General features: G+C 43.9%; 1 protein-coding gene across 6 annotated transcripts in view; it reads right to left on the minus strand.

Moving 5' to 3' along the window:
* Positions 1–16,917, minus strand: part of DLGAP5 (DLG associated protein 5) — a 108,806-nt gene that overhangs the window by 19,548 nt on the left and 72,341 nt on the right. For all 6 annotated transcript variants that reach the window (XM_033952447.1, XM_033952448.1, XM_033952444.1 and 3 more), the window contains 6 exons: positions 15,027–15,112; positions 12,579–12,739; positions 4,875–4,967; positions 3,715–3,940; positions 3,383–3,587; positions 2,289–2,355 (listed from right to left, as the gene is read on the minus strand). In XM_033952447.1, coding sequence (XP_033808338.1) covers positions 2,289–2,355; positions 3,383–3,587; positions 3,715–3,940; positions 4,875–4,967; positions 12,579–12,739; positions 15,027–15,112 — 838 coding nt within the window. The remainder of the gene's footprint in view (positions 1–2,288; positions 2,356–3,382; positions 3,588–3,714; positions 3,941–4,874; positions 4,968–12,578; positions 12,740–15,026; positions 15,113–16,917) is intronic.

The raw sequence follows: 16,917 nt of genomic DNA on the forward strand, positions 1-16,917 counted from the left end.
GGGCGGGCACGGTCCTCCGGCAGACGGGGAACTTTCGAGTCCGACAGAGTCTGAATCAACTTATCCAAGTCCTCTCCAAACAAAAACGACCCCCGAAAGGGAAATTTAGTAAGCTTAGCTTTGGACGCAGCATCCGCCGCCCAAGCGCGCAGCCACAACACACGCCTTGCGGCCACGCCAAAAGCCATAGACTTAGCCGATATCCGCACCAAGTCATATAGAGCATCTGAGAGGAATGAGGCCGCCATCTCAATCTTCGCAACCTCCTGATCCACCAGAGACCAGTCGTCAGACTCTCGATCCAAGACCCGCTCCGCCCACCGAAACACGGCGCGAGCGACCAGTCCCCCACAAATAGCCGCCTGGACCCCAAAGGCAGAGACCTGAAAATTTTGCTTAAGGATGCTCTCCAATTTGCGCTCCTCAGGGTCCCGCAAGGCAGAACCGCCCTCAACAGGCACGGTATGCCGCTTGGAAATTGCCGAGACCACCGCATCCACGACTGGCGAAGCTAACGTAGCCCGATCCCCTTCAGGAATGGGATACAGGCGAGCCATGCTGCGCGCCAGCCGAAACGGCGCCTCCGGCGTTTTCCACTGCTCCAGAATAATATCCCGAATATCCTGATGCATAGGAAAAGAGCGGGAAACGGAACGGATCCCCCGTAACAGGGGGTCCCCCACACGCGGAGTCTCCGGCGGCGCGTCCTCAAAACGCAAAACCGTAGAAACCTGTTGAATAAGGACAGGCAGCTCATCTTTCTGAAAAAGGCGCACCACGGACGCCTCGTCACTGGAGAACGGGAAATCCGACAACCCGCCGCCAGCTTCCGTCCCCTCCAGAGAGTCCTGGAACTCCTCAGAAGGGTCCAGGTCCTCCTCCAGACCGACCCGTTCCTCCGACCACAAATTCTCGTCCCACGACACCCGCGGACGCTTGGACAAGGGAGGCGGCGGAGGGGACGTCACGCCAGACGAAAGAGGCAAAGCCGCAGGGAGCGCGGAGGAAAACCCACCCCCCGAAACCCCCTGGGCGCAACCGGGACCCCCAGCCGCCTGAAAATAGGCTCTGCATAAAGAAAAGAAAAATTCAGGAGAAAAACCCCCCGAGGGTCCCAAGGGACTCCCTGCCACAGCAGGGGACCCAGCAGAACCTTGCCCCTGCATAGTCAAAACAGGGGGAAGGTCACCTGAGGTGGAAGACAAAATGGAGGGGCCAGACAGAGAAGATGGCGGTTTTCCCGCCAAAAAAGCTCCCTCCATAGCCTGAAGCGGCTGAGAAACCTGAATAGTCTCAGCCGCTAAAGCAGGCAAGCCGGCATCAGCTGTCAAAAAATCAGCTGAGAGGGAATCCTTCGGGGAATCCCTCCGTGGGCGGTTGTGGAAGACCGGGCTTCCCCACTGCTCCAAGCCGACTCGCGAGGCACCATCGGCGGGGAGCTCTGGGCGCCTGCAGCCGCTGCCGACGGAGCTCCACCACCTCACCGACCCAAACCGCCGAGTTCAGGCCGGCCGCGAGTGCCTCGCGGCTGGACTAAAATTGTGGCCTACTCCCCCGGAGAAGGGCACAATTGCTCCATACGCGACCTAGCTATAAAAAAGTGCTGGTTACATGAAAAAATACAGTAAAATACAGTTTTCTTAAAGGGATACAACCCTCCAGACCAGCACTACCTCAGGATTTTTTTTTTTTTTTTTTTTTTTTTTTTACAGAACAGACTCCACAGGCTCTCGAAGCAATATGCCTTGCTTGACTTAGGGGGCAAGGCTTACTGCTGAGGCTCCTCTAAAAAAAATGTGGGGAGGTGGAGGAAGTGGGGGGAGGGACCCCGCTCGTGACCCGCCGGGTTTGACACCCCCGAGGTCGGACGAACCCCCAAACAGAGTCCGCCCAAGCTCCGTCCGGCTAAAAACAGGGACAATAAACCCCCTAAACAAATTCCAACAGCCCTACCAAAGGAGATGGGTACAGATCACATCAACACCTGCTGGAGACTGAAAGAAGACTGAGGGAAATAGAGAGGAGGGGCTAGGATATACTGTCCCAAAGTTTTGTTTTCAGTCTCCACCTGCTGGTCATGATTAGATATATACCCATTCGTAAAGTTAACCTCTACTGGTCTGGAGAGTGCTAAAGAATGACCTTTAACTTCATCAAATCTGTTTTTGCTCCACAAGTATTATTGCTGGATACCTTTTCCATTACATCAAATGTTACCAGCACATAAAATGCACAAAATCTGAATGAAGGATAAAAAGACATGATAGCCTTAAATATGGGCAACTCACATTGCTTGCTGTTACAAATTCTGCATCTTCCACCATTGGACAGTCCTCATCACCAGTTGCAGTGGCACTAAAAACAAGCAGAAACACTAATTCTGTATAGTACAGTCTCAACTTCTCCAGTCTGACAGTGAAGCCTTCCTTTGAGAGCATTACCTAGTGGTGGAGAAACTTCTAATCTGATGATCGGGTGCATCTAATACAGGGATCTCAAAGTCCCTCCTTGAGGGCCGCAATCCAGTCGGGTTTTCAGGATTTCCCCAATGAATATGCATTGAAAGCAGTGCACTGCTTTCAATGCATATTCATTGGGGAAATCCTGAAAACCCGACTGGATTGCGGCCCTCAAGGAGGGACTTTGAGATCCCTGGTCTAATAGAACATAATATACGGGGGTTTTTTTTTTTGGTTCAAGGAATTTTTATTGAGTTTTCAAAAATCACAACAAAAACATATGGCATAATTCATAATTAATACCAATTACTAGGGAGACAACTAATTAATTATTCTGTGACGAATGAACTTTCTTCACATTAATGTCACAGCTGTTTCAAGTTTGTCAATTATTTAAAAGTGAAGTGTACCACCCGTTGTCCAACAATTCAGGATTTAAACACGCCGAGGTGTAACAGTGGGACCATCAAAAGTCTATCATATCCCTGTCTTACTCCTGCCATAGTAAATCCAGAGGCAGGAGGATTAAAAGTTTATATCCCTGGCGCCGTTTAAATACTATGCAAATTAGTGCAAACTTGTGCAAATGGTGCAATAAGGTGCTTAATACATGGCATCTTATTACACCATTTGTACAAGTTTGCACTAATTTGCACAGTATTTAAACGGGGATATAAACTTTTAATCCTCCTGCCTCTGGATTTACTACGGCAGGAGTAAGACAGGGATATGATAGACTTTTGATGGTCCCACTGTTACACCTCGGCGTGTTTGAATCCTGAATTGCTGGACAACGGGTGGTACACTTCACTTTTAAATAATTGACGAACTTGAAACAGAGCTGAGATAATTCATAATTAAAACATATTAAACAATTCATGAACAGTAGCAACAGGGTGTGTTCTAAGATAATGCTTCATTACCTTTGTTCAACAGCATTGCCAAACAGGACTTTTCTGGCTGAAGACAGCAGCTCATCGGGTATTTGTAAAGCACCGATATTCTCTGTTTTTGCAGCTTGTTCTGCAGCATCAAACGACACCATTTTGCTTCGACCTAATGTTTTTAAGATGGACTTTGGAGTAGCATTTTGGAATGATGCACTGAAACGCATCTTGGAGGATGACCCTGAAACATAACAGGATCCAATTAAACTACAAAATAACATTTGACAGAGTGTTGCATGATACACAAAGTTCTAAATGTTTGTAAATTTGATAGAAGGTGAAATTTAGCATTGCTGAGTCTCACTAACCTGGAGCAGGTTTTACTGGGCTTTCAATTCTGAAAAATCCTGCCTCAAACACCACCTTCTCTACTTCCTTTAATGTTTCCGAGGCTGCAGTTTCAGTCCCTTCTTCCTGCTGCTGCTTCTTACATTTCATGGCTGCTTTCACTGCAGCAAGACGATTTCGTGCAGCAGCAGCTCTTCCAGTGTCGTCTTGGTTTGATTTTGATATTGGCATTGAAACAACTTTCTTCTGCAAATGATCAAGAACAGCTTCCTTATGTTATTTTAATATCTATAATCTGTAAAATGTTGTGATTAAAGTATAAAAGAACAAAATCTTAAGCATACAGTGAGAGATTAGGACACATTGGAATAGGCATTAAAAATTATAATCATAATCACAGCATTAGGGTGTAGGGTATCCTAATTTATTTCTCAGTTAGTTTTTGTGGATATCTTTTGTTTCATGAGTAAATCAAGGAAAATTTTTGTTGTTTACCTGCAATTACATCACTTTCTTTTCCAGAGATTAAAAAAAAAAAAAAAAGATTTCACATCAATATGTGAACATTTCTTAAGAAAAGAACTAATTTTTTCACATGACTAATTCTTGTTTCTACACATCCTCTCAGGTCTAACCAACAGAGGCTTTTGGTGGTTCCTTTTTTTTCACGTCGTTCACTTAGATACCATTCATCAGGTAATTTTTGCAGTTAAATGGTCCCAACATTTTGGAATGATTTGACAAGTTTTATGTGATTTGAAATGTCATTCCAAAATTTCAGGGCTGCCTGAAACTTAATTTTTACAAAAGGTTTTGGTGCTAGATCATTGGATTAACTACAGTCTATGGATGTGGAGTTTGGGATGAAGCAGAACCGATATATTCAATACAGGAATAATATTTTCTCTTTTCTTTTTCTGCAGATATTGTAATCTAAGGGATTTACATTATAATTCACAATAAAAAATATAGAACTTTGTTAATAGGTGGTATATCAAAATTAATAAACAAATTTGGAGAGTAATATGAAAGAAGGCACATTAAAATAAAATTAGTGATCCAACATAACTAAAACTAAAGTGATGGTTGGCTGAGAAAATTATATCAAAAGTATAAAATGTAATTCATTTTTTATATAGTAATTAGATGCTAGGTAGGTGTAAGCAAGCATAATATTTACCTTGATAGCTTTCTTGATTTGGGTGATGTTATGTTGCCAGTTGTTTTTCTGAAGTTTAATAAGATTGTCAAACTTTTTGTCTACATCATCTATCTGTTTAAAAAAAAAATGGACCAAATTAACACCTCCCATGCACTTGGAACTAGAAAATGACATGTGGACAAATTTTCCCTGTTCCCCGTGGGAACTCATTTTCCCTTCCAGTCGAGTTAGTTTCCTGTCCCTGACCCATTCCTGCAAGCTCTGTCCTCATCTGCACAAGCCTCAAACACTTTAAAATCGTAAGTGTTCAAGGCTTGTGTGGTTCAGGCAGAGCTCACAGGAATGGAGCAAGGACAGGGACAAAACTCATGGGGGCAGGATAGGGAAATTGAGTTCCTACGGGGATGGGGAAAAATTTGTCCTCATGTCATTCTTTACTTTGAGCCAAACAAGCTGAAGTTAGAAATTGAAAAATTCTTTACAAACCCAAATTTGTTCAACTATACCAAATGAAAATTTTTGTGCTGGATTTTAAAGTGTCTTTCTTATAAAACACAAGGGATTGAGTTGTGAATACTGAGGATCTGTTTCATATCACGTTTAATTACTTTTTTGGTTGTCTAGCAAAATGCACTGATATCATTGAGTTGGGTGCCTCTTCCCTTGTGTTTTATAAGAAATAATCTTTTTATTTGTATTTAGAGTCACATCATTCTTTCTACATAGGTTCTATTCTTGTGAAAGGATTTTAAAGTGTTGCATCTTTTAAAGTTATTACACTTTTCAGTATAAGTTCAGTCAGCTCTCAGTTGATTCTAAACAGGACAATTTGTGCAAGACAGAAACTAAACTAAACTAAGCCTTAGGTTTATATACTGCATCCTCTCCACAATTGTAGAGCTCGGCACAGTTTACAAGAGTTGGGAGAAAAAGGAACTCCAATGAAGGTTAAAGGATATAGTGAGAAGAATATTTGGAGGGCTTAGGATGCCAGAGAAGGTGTAAGTATTACATTTTTGAGAATAGCCAGGTTTTTAGATGTTTGCGGAAGAGCTGGAGAGAGCTCAGGATCCGAAGGGGGGAGGTAAGGTTGTTCCAGAGCTCAGTGAATCTGAAAGGGAGGGAGGTCCCTAGTTTTCCTGCACGGGAAATGCCTTTTAATGAAGGGAAGGATAGTTTTACTTTGTGAGTGGGATAATGGGAGGGAGGATGCCGTGAAGAATTTTGAAAGTTAGACAGGCGCATTTAAAGTGGACCCTGGCGTTTATCGGAAGCCAGTGAAGCTTGGACAGGAGCAGTGAGACATGGTTGAATTTACTTTTTGCGAAGATAAACTTAGCCACGGCATTCTGAATCCGCTGAAGTCTATGAAGGTTTTTCTTGGTAAGACTTAGGTAGATTGAGTTGCAGTAGTCCAATCTGGACAGGATGATGGATTGGACAAGGATGGTAAAGTGTTTTTGGTGGAAACAGGATCTTACTTGCCTCAGCATGTGAAGGCTGAAAAAGCAATTTTTTTGCCAAGGAATTGAGGTGGTCGTTGAAAGACAAAGTAGAATCAATGATGATGCCCAAAACATTGCTTGAGGACTCCAGCTGCAGGGTGGAGCCAGAGGACAGAGGGATGGAGGTGGGAAGTTGGTCTAGTTTTGGGCTGAGCCAAAGTAGTTTAGTTTTGGACTCGTTCAGTTTCATTTTGACAGTATGGGCCCAGGACTGAAGGTTCGTTATACAGAAGGATATGTTCTCCGAGAGGTTGGTAAGGTTTAGGTCAGTCTCGAGGAGGACTAGGATGTCATCAGCATAAGTGTAAATTGTTTCTAGGGGGGATAGATGGAGGAGTTTAAGGGAGGACATATAGATGTTGAAAAGAATAGGAGATAGAGGAGAGCCTTGCAGGACTCCACAAGTTGGTTTCCAGGGGGCGGATGAGGTACCATTCATGTTGACTGTGTAAGAACGAGAACGTAGGAATTTTGAGAACCAGTCTAGGACTGTGGAGTTAATGCCTATCTCAAAGAGTTGGTAGACTAGAATGTCATGATGAACAACGTCAAAAGCAGCGGAAAGGTCGAATTGTAGGAGGATGGCGAACTTATTTCGAGAGTGGAGTAGTTGAACCTTTGAGATTAAGGAGATCAGTAGGGATTTGGTGCTGAAGTTGGGACGAAAGCCATATTGGTAAAGTAAGAGAATAGAGAATCTCTCTAAATATGATGAGAGTTGGGTGGATATGATGGACTCTAGCATCTTGGTTAGTAGAGGGATGTTTGCTATTGGGTGATAGCTGGATGGTGTGGAGGGGTCTAGGTCAGATTTTTTCAGTAGAGGGGTCAAGGCAATATGGCCCATTTCTGGGGAGAAAAGGCCCGAGTGTAAGGCGGAATTTATGAGTTCGGTAATAGATGAGATGGCCTGCGCGGGAATTTTCTCGTATAGGTAGAAGGGGAATGGGTCTAAGGAGCAGTTGCAGGATTTCAGTTTGAGGCAGAGTTTGAGGACCAGGGATTCAGATACGTGCTCAAAGGTGGACCAGGATCTGTCGGCTGGGATGGGGATGGAGGTCGTTAGGGTAGAATTGGGAGTTGATGGGCACCAGAGAGTTGTAGGGGACTATAGGTGGGAAGGAGCATCTCAAGGTAGTGATCTTATTGTTGAAGAAGTTTGCCAGAACATCGGCTGAGGGAGAGGAGGGGACCAAGGTGGAGTCTTTTTTGGAAGTTAAGGAAAGCAATGTTACTTACCGTAACAGTTGTTATCCAGGGACAGCAGCCACCTATTCTCACTAGTGGGTGACGTCATCCAACAGAGCCCCGATGCGGACATCTCACAAGAATACTTGCTTGTAGAAACTTTTAGAAGTTTCGAGTTGCCCACACTGTGCATGCGCGAGTGCCTTCCCGCCCGATGCACCGGGCGTGTCTCCTCAGTTCAGATAGCCAGCAGAGAAGCCAACCCAGGGGAGGTGGGTGGGACGTGAGAATAGCTGCCTGCTGTCCCTGGATAACAACTGTTACGATAAGTAACATTGCTTTATCCTAGGACAAGCAGGCAGGTATTCTCACTAGTGGGTGACCTCAAAGCTTACCACAATGGGATGGAGGGAGAGTTGGCAACTTAGGAGAACAAATTTTGTAACACTGTTTGGCCAAACTGTCCATCCCGTCTGGACAATAGTGAGAGGTGAAGGTATGAACCGAGGATCAAGTGGCAGCTTTACAAATCTCCCTAATCGGTGTCGATCTGAGGAAAGCTATGGAGGCTGCCATTACTCTGACCCTATGGGCTGTGACTTTACTGTGAAGGGGTAATCCAGCCTGGGCATAACAGAAAGAGATACAAGCCGCCATCCAGTTGGAGATGGTGCGTTTAGAGATAGGGCGTCCCAACTTATTCAGATCGAAGGAGATGAAAAGTTGAGGAGCAGTCCTGTGAGGCTTGGGCGTTCCAGGTAGAAAGCCAAAGCACGCTTACAGTCCAGAGTGTGAAGAGCTGATTCTCCAGGATGAGAATGCGGCTTCGGAAAAAACACAGGAAGAACAATGGATTGATTCAGATGAAATTCCGAGACCACCTTGGGGAGGAATTTGGGATGAGTGCGAAGGACCACCTTGTCATGATGAAACACTGTAAAGGGCGGATCCGCAACCAATGTTTGAAGTTCACTCACTCGACGGGCAGAAGTGAGGCCAATGAGAAGTACCACTTTCCAAGTGAGAAATTTCAGAGGAGCCTTGTTAAGAGGTTCAAATGGAGGCTTCATAAGCTGAGAAAGAACAACATTGAGGTCCCAAACCACTGGGGGCGGTTTGATGGGAGGATTGACATGGAAAAGTCCTTTCATGAATCTGGAATGTGCAGAAAGAGGTTTCCCCTGAAGAGGCTGGTGGAAAGCAGCAATTGGACTAAGATGGACTCTGATCGATGTAGACTTGAGGCCAGATTGAGACAGGTGCAACAGATAGTCCAAAACAGAGGACAAGAGGGCATGTTGAGGCTCATTGTGATGAGAAAAACACCACGTAGAGAATCTAGTCCATTTCTGGGAATAGCACATTCGAGTAGCAGGCTTCCTTGAAGCTTCCAAAACATCCCGCACAGCTGGTGAAAACTGGAGGGGAGTTACGCTGAGAGGAACCAAGCTGTCAGATGTAGCGACTGCAGGTTGGGATGAAGCAGAGATCCCTGATGCTGCGTAAGCAGAGATAGAAACACTGGCAGAAGGAAGGGCTCCCGGCTGCTGAGTTGCAGAAGGAGGGAGTACCAAGGTTGTCTGGGCCACCGAGGAGCAATCAGAATCATGGTGGCCCGGTCGGACTTGAGCTTGACCAGAGTCTTTTGAATGAGAGGAAACGGAGGAAACGCATACAGAAAGAGATTCCCCCAGTTCAGAAGAAAAGCATCTGCCTCGAGACGATGAGGAGTGTAGATCCTGGAGAACTGAGGCAGTTTGAAGTTGTGGGGAGCTGCAAAGAGGTCTATCTAAGGCGTTCCCCACAGGGAGAAGATTTGATGAAGGGGCGTGGAATGGAGAGTCCACTCGTGAGGCTGTAGAAGACGACTCAAGTTGTCCGCCAAGGCATTGTCCGCCCCCTGAATGTAGACAGCTCTGAGGAAGGCGTTGTGGCAAATCGCCCAATCCCAAACTCTCAGAGCTTCCTGGCAGAGGGAGGCCGATCCCGTGCCTCCCTGCTTGTTGACATAATACATGGCGACCTGATTGTCCATACGAATGAGGACCACCATGTCGTGAGGTAGATGCTGAAAAGCAGTGAGAGCATTGAAAATCGCCCTGAGTTCCAGGAGATTGATATGGCACAGACAATCCGCACTCGTCCAATAGCCCTGGGTGCGGAGACTGTCCAGATGAGCCCCCCAAGCATAGGTCGAGGAGTCGGTCGTGAGGACCTTCTGATGGGTAGGCATGTGAAACAGCAAACCTCTGGAAAGATTGGAAGAGAGCATCCACCAGCAGCGAAGCGACTGCAGCAGAGCAGGAGTGACCTGAATGTGACGAGTCAGAGGGTCGGAGATCTGCGACCATTGAGAAGCCAGGGTCCACTGAGGAATCCGCAGGTAAAGTCTGTCAAAAGGCGTCACGTGAACCCTAGAGGCCATGTGGCCCAGGAGCACCATCATGTGTCTCGCCGAGATGGACGGACGAGAAGAGATCGAGTGACAAAGATGAAGACGAGCCGCCAGGCGCTGAGGAGGAAGGAATGCTCTGAGTTGAATAGTATCCAGAACAGCTCCGAAGAAGGGGAGAGACTGTGAAGGTTGAAGATGGGATTTGGGAAAGTTGATCTCGAATCCCAGACTCTGCAGAAAACAGATTGTCCTCCGAGTGGTCCAGACGGCCCCCTGAGACGTGGAATCCTTGATGAGCCAGTCGTCGAGGTAGGGAAACACCTGCAGACCATGGTTCCTGAATGCTGCGGCCACCACAACCAGGCATTTGGTGAAGACTCTGGGAGACGAAGCGAGGCCGATAGGGAGCACTCTGTACTGAAGATGAAGGTGTCCCACCCGAAATCTGAGGTATTGACGGGAGGCCGGATGGATAGGAATATGAGTGTAGGCCTCCTTGAGATCCAGGGAGCATAACCAGTCTTCTGCTCGAGGAGGGGATAGAGTGAAGCCAGGGTCAACATGCGAAACTTCTCCCTGACCAGGAACTTGATGAGCACCCTGAGGTCCAAAATTGGACGCAGGTCGCCCGTCTTCTTCGGAACAAGGAAGTACCGGGAGTAAAACCCCCTGTTCTGTTGGTCCACAGGGACCGGCTCGACGGCACGAAGCTGGAGCAAAGCCTGAGCTTCCTGAAGAAGAAGGGCGGTCTGGGTTAAGTTGGAAGGATACTCTCTTGGAGGATGTTCCGGAGGAACATGATGCAACTGAAGAGAGTATCCCTCTCTTACGATGGAAAGGACCCAGAGGTCGGTGGTAATAGACGTCCATCGATGGTAAAAATGATGGCGACAACCCCCGATGGGAAAAAGCGGGGAGGGAAGAACGATGGAAGTTATGCTCCCTACGAGACAGTCAAAAAGGCTGGGGAGCCTTGGGGACAGCAGAAGGCTGAGGTTTTTGTTGGGGCTTCTGCTGGTGCTGCCTCTTCACAGGCGGCTGGATGGTGGGGGCCTGCTTTGGCGGGTAGCGCCTCTGATAAATCATAGGCGGACGAGAGATAGCAGGCTTGGGTTTCTGGCGGAGAATAGAATGAAAAGATTTTTCATGTTTGGACAGCTTCTCCGTCGCCGCCTTGATGGACTCGTTGAAAAGGTCCGCTCCCGCACAGGGAACGTTCGCCAGTCTGTCCTGGAGATTTGGGTCCATATCAATGGTCCGAAGCCATGCCAAGTGTCTCATGGCCACCGAACAAGCAGCAGCTCTAGCCGAGAGCTCTAAAGCGTCGTAAGATGATTGCATCATCTGCAGGCGGAGTTGGGATAGCATTAAGATTCCAGGATGGAAATGGGGGATACACTGAAGGGTGCAGCCAAAGAGCCCCTTTAATGAACCAGGCAACATCTGGATGAGAGTTCAGAGAGCCTCTTTCCCCCCGAGCTTGGAAACAGGAAATGCCTGCTATCTATACTTTCAGCGATCTGACCAACAGACCTTTCTGAAGTCCCTCTTGCGAAAAGTCCAGGACTACCAAAATTGAAGCTCGTATGGGTTCTACATCATCCATAGCACACCATTTCTGAAAGGACTTCAAGGCCTTCACGTAGGCTGCCATCGGCGACTTCTTAGTTCTTAGCAGAGTGGCAACGACTACATCCGAGTATCCTATGCTTGTCAGGGTAGAACACTCAAGAGCTATGCCGTAAACCCAAAGTTCTCGATAGGGACCGATCCCTGAGTGAGAAGATTCACTTGGACCAGCAGTCTGAGGCCTTAGTCTCTCTAGAGGCAAACTAGGTCTGCAAACCATGGTCTGTGGAGACAATCCAGCACCACTAGGACTACCAACCTTGGATGACTGCAATCCTACGAATGACTCGACTAGCATGGGCTGGTGGAAACATGTACAAGAACTCCTTCTCCAGCCATGGTTGGACTAACTCGTCCAACCCCGTGTTTCTGGGCTCATATCTTCAGCTGTAAAAGCGAGCTGCCTTTGTGTTTTCTGTCGAGGCCATCAGATCTATTTGTGGACACTCCCACCACCAAACAATGGAATTAAACACCTGGGGGGGGGTACAGTGACCATTTCCCCGGGTCGAAAGTCTGCTTACTGAGAAAGTCAGCTTGCACATTTTGCACTCTTGCTACATGCATGGCAAAGAGAGCTTGCTAATGAGGTTCTGAGCATCTTGCTCGCAGAAAAAAAAAAACTTGCGGATTTAGATGCATAATCCTACAGTTCAGGGCTACTAGACCCACTGCATTAGAAATAGCCTTTATAAATGAAATGAGAGTTAAAACAGGAGATGGTTTGCACAAATAGAAAATATTCAGAATGTGTAATAATGTTAACAGAATGTTTGTTCTAAACATAACCTTAAGAGAGAAAATATACAATGTGTTATATGAGTTTCTCGCTTATGGATCCACATTCTATAATTCAGAGCTTCTCTTATTCTTGTAGAATTGTTTGTAACTTGTGATTCTATCAAAACATTAATACTTACTTTAATGTTCATAAAAAGAAAAAAACTTTTACAAATTGGTACCATTTTGCATCAAAACTAAAAAAATTATTAATTTAAGAAGTACCTGAAAGCTGACCATATCCCAAAACCCATCAAGGTCTGTGCAAGTTGTCTCTTTTTCTCCACGTTTAAATTCACAGTCATCCACCAATCCTTCAAACTGTTTAAACCTTTCCATCATTAGAAGTCTTGTTTGACCAACAGTTGTGCGAATAAGAGCTTTTGCTAATGTGGGAATGAAAAAGGATATATGAAAAAAAAAACCATTAAAACCCCAATAGTTAGCAGCTCTGAACTTATGATTAGCTTTTTTTTTTTAAATTCATTTTTACAACTTACATCAAGTGCATCAAGAAATAACAATTGAATTGAAAAACATCACTTGATTTGCTATTATAATCATCTTAAATATATGAAATTTATCCTCCCCCTTCCCATCCCTATCACATAAAAATTATTCATTTATATTATATTATATAATATACTTTCCTATAAATCCACATTTTAATAAAATATCAGAAACGCATTCCACCCATCCCTATCCCCTCATTTCAATTATCTTATTAAGGGAAAATGTTTATTGCTCATTACAAAATTCTGTTAATGGTCCCCAAACATCTCAAAATTTACCAAAATATCCCCTCTGTGTCGCTAATGTTCTTTCCATTTTATAAAGATGACATACAGAACTCCATCAAAAAGTGTAATTTAATCTGCTCCAATTTTTCCAATTGAACGTAATCTGTTGAATGGCAACTCCAGTCAAAATAAGCAAAAGCTTATTGTTTTTTGAAGAAATCTGACTTTTCGCTCTCATTGACATAAAATATTATCATATGTCAAGGCCACCGGATTTTTTAACAACCTATTTATTTGGCCCCATATTGATTTCCAAAACCCCAATATATATGGACAATAAAATAAAAGATGTTCTAAAGTCCCAGCCTCAAGATGACAGTGCCAACATCTATTCGACTTAGAGCTATCTAATTTTTGTAAATAAACAGGGGTCCAAAAAGCTCTATGTAACAGAAAAAAAACAAGTTTGTCTCATAGATGCAGATACTGTACATCTCATCCTCCAAGACCAAATTCGTGACCATTGAGACGCAGTAATTTGATGCTTGATCTCAATGCTCGAAATGTCCCAAAGACATTTGGTTTTTTATTCATAAATCCAGATATTAATTTACACCATTGTGCGGCCTGGTGCCCCAGGAAATCCACCTGAAAGCATAAGAATTCCAAGCTATATTGATTAGTGAGATTTTTCCATTCAGGGAACCCCACCTGAATGGCCTGCTTCAGTTGCAACCATCTGAAACTTTGTGATTTACTAAGACCAAATTTATTTTAGCTTTTGTAATTTTTAAAGTAAATCAAATATTGGAGAACTTGAGGCTATGTCACATGTACTTGGATATTGGGAATCTTGTAAGACAAATGCTCATTTCAAAAATATTAAGAAATGTTGCACTGAAATGCTACACACCAATACTATTTAGGTGCATTCACCCAAGCAATAGCTTCTATTGGGGATGGCCTACCTGCCTGCATAGGTGGTGCTAAGTTTAAAGTACAGTGAAAGAGCAGCTCAGTCTGCAGCAGAGAAAGAGCTACTACAGCACAGATCCAATCTGAACTCCAAGATTACTATGCAAACTGGCCAACAGGTACCAGACTCTGTGAATTCACAAGCAGGCTGAGCCTCCAAATTGCTGAAGACGCGAAAATACCCGCAAAGGGGACAAAACTAAGAGAGCAGAACACACACAGCTGCAACCATGCGGCAGAAGGAAAGACTGCTAGAGGGAATTAAGCTGATCTGTGAAGTACACTGAAGGCAGAGTGAAAAATCCAGAGTGGATTCCTTCTGCAGTCCATGCGAGTATGGGGAAATAACCTTGCTGTCTAGAATGTCTCACCTATTGCACTGGAACAAAGATTAGAAGCTGTAAGAGGGGCAGGACAGAGTTAAGGGAAGGGAGGATGAAAGAGGACAAGAGGGGGCAGAATGTCTACAAGCCAAGAGGCACATACACATAGCCACCCTTCTCCTCCTCAACTCAACGCCACACCACAAAAGCCTATACCCACACTCCTCTCTTAAAGAGAACATAAATATGCACAATAGTATTCACATGTCTTATAAGCACCATAATCCCTCCTACCTTAAGAATACTTCACCATGTCTGTTCTCCTCTCCAGACATGCTTGAGTTCACAAACAGAGGAAGGGGAAATTTGCCATTTTAATCAGTGTGTACTTTTCAACTTTATCCCAAATTAATTAAAAAAAAAAAAAATTTAAACCCACAACAGCAATCTTTACAGGACAGATTCTTACAGAAATCTGTGTGACTTTGAGGAATCTATATCTACTGCTAAAGCAGTTTCATTCTACCAATATTAGCTGCAGATTCATGACTATTCATTTAAAAAGTAGGTATATAGTGTGTTAATAAATTCAAGAGATTACAGTACGACACACTTAAACCAAAAAAGCTTCATACCATCCTCTGGAATATCCAATTCAATTTTTTCTTCCCACTCCACACACAGTGATGTTAGTCTCTTAGACTCTGAACATATAATACCTCTGTGGGAAAAACCAAAAACTCAGGTTAGAAATATATATGAGAGGCAATTCTGTAACTTGGCACCTCAATTTAGGTACCACAAAAGGATGTGCTTAGTGTTAATTCTAACTTAGCACTTAAGCATGTCCAAGTTGCTATCGAATACTAGCACAAACCCACAATGATGATGTATTCCTTTTTATTGGGTTGCCGCTAGGCAAGAACTGGAGGACTTAGGCCTCCTGGCCACTGAGAATCTCTGCCAGGATCCTTGATAGGGTCTCTAGGATGTGACTCCTCCTGAATAATGATGAAAACATCATGAGCCTTGAAACATAGACTGTTCAGTCCCTCTAGGGGGGCCTCAATCTACTTTCTAGTAAAGAACTTGGGTGACAATTTGCTACACTAGCCATAAGGTCGTTCAACTCTTTCCCAAATAATATTTGCCCTTTGAAGGGGCGTTTACTAAGTGTAGCTTTAGAAGCCTGATCCAGAGCATTCTATGGGCAGAGAATGAATAAGCAGTCTTTACCCATAACTGATAATATAGTGCATTAACTATGATCTAACCCCTGCTTCTATAATACTTTAAGAGAAGGATAATCTATAATATAAATAGATGTGCAAAACGCAGCAATTAGACTTCTAAAAAACCTCCATACCCATGACCTTGTCTCCCAGGCTCTATTATCGGCTCATGATGTGTCTTCAAGGGCTTGATGCTAGCGTTCAAAACCTTACACGACATGGCACCAGGTTACATGATGACTAAGTTTCCTCCATATGTGCCAAATAGGTCCTTCTGCTCTCAGAATAAAATATACCTCAAATGCCCCCTGGTCGTGTCCTTCAACTGCAAACCGCCAAATGACGTTCCTACTCCGACTTCATAACGAGTCACTGGAATCAACTGCCCTTGCAGATCAGATCTCAACTTTAGAAAAACAATTAAAACATACCTCTTCATCTAACTTCCCTGCCTAAGGCCAATAGATTACAAAGAAATATTAATGTATATTGGTACTAGATCTTCAGTATGTGTCACATAGGATAAAAAATTGCATTGTCTGTCAAATTTATCTTGTAAACAATATGTATATTGGTATTAGATCCCTAGAATGTGTCGAGTTAGTTTACTATTTTGAAAAACCTAGCTCTGTAACTGTGGCAAATTGTAATCTGTAAACTCTATATGATGTATATTGGTATTAGAGATCCCTAGTATGTGTCGAATTAGGCTAAAACTTGAATCAAAAAACTTGTACTGTACTATGGCAAACTGTAACCTGCTAACTGTATATTATGTATGTTAACCTGTAACCGTACTGAGCTCTTTGGGACGAACGGGATAGAAAACAAAATAAATGAATAATAATAATTTTATTTTTATATACTGCCATACCACAAACAGTTCTAAGCGGTTTACAAGGGAAGAGACTGTATACAGACAGCGACTTTACAGAGAACTTTTGAAATTACATTGGCATGCTAAGTTTAGTCAGGTTTATCTGGAAGTGTTTTGGAAGTACTTAGCTCTGTGTGATATTTAAGAACAGAAACAGACCATTTGAGAGGAACTAATTTTTACAGAGCAAAGTTTAATTACAAGATTATGCAGGCAATGCAGTAAATTCAGTTAGGGATCTTTAAACAAGGGAAATGTACCATAAGATATAATATTGTCAGAGAAACAGAATGATTAATTTAAGCTGGATTAAAAGTAACTCACTATGGTGCAGCACCTTGCTGGAAGAAAAGTTCTTCAGAAGCACATAGATTACAACAAGGTGTGGTGCAGAATGTACAGCAATGATCCAAAGAA

This window comes from Geotrypetes seraphini, chromosome 7 (assembly GCF_902459505.1).
Source record: "Geotrypetes seraphini chromosome 7, aGeoSer1.1, whole genome shotgun sequence".
NCBI classification, from domain to species: Eukaryota; Metazoa; Chordata; class Amphibia; order Gymnophiona; family Dermophiidae; genus Geotrypetes; species Geotrypetes seraphini.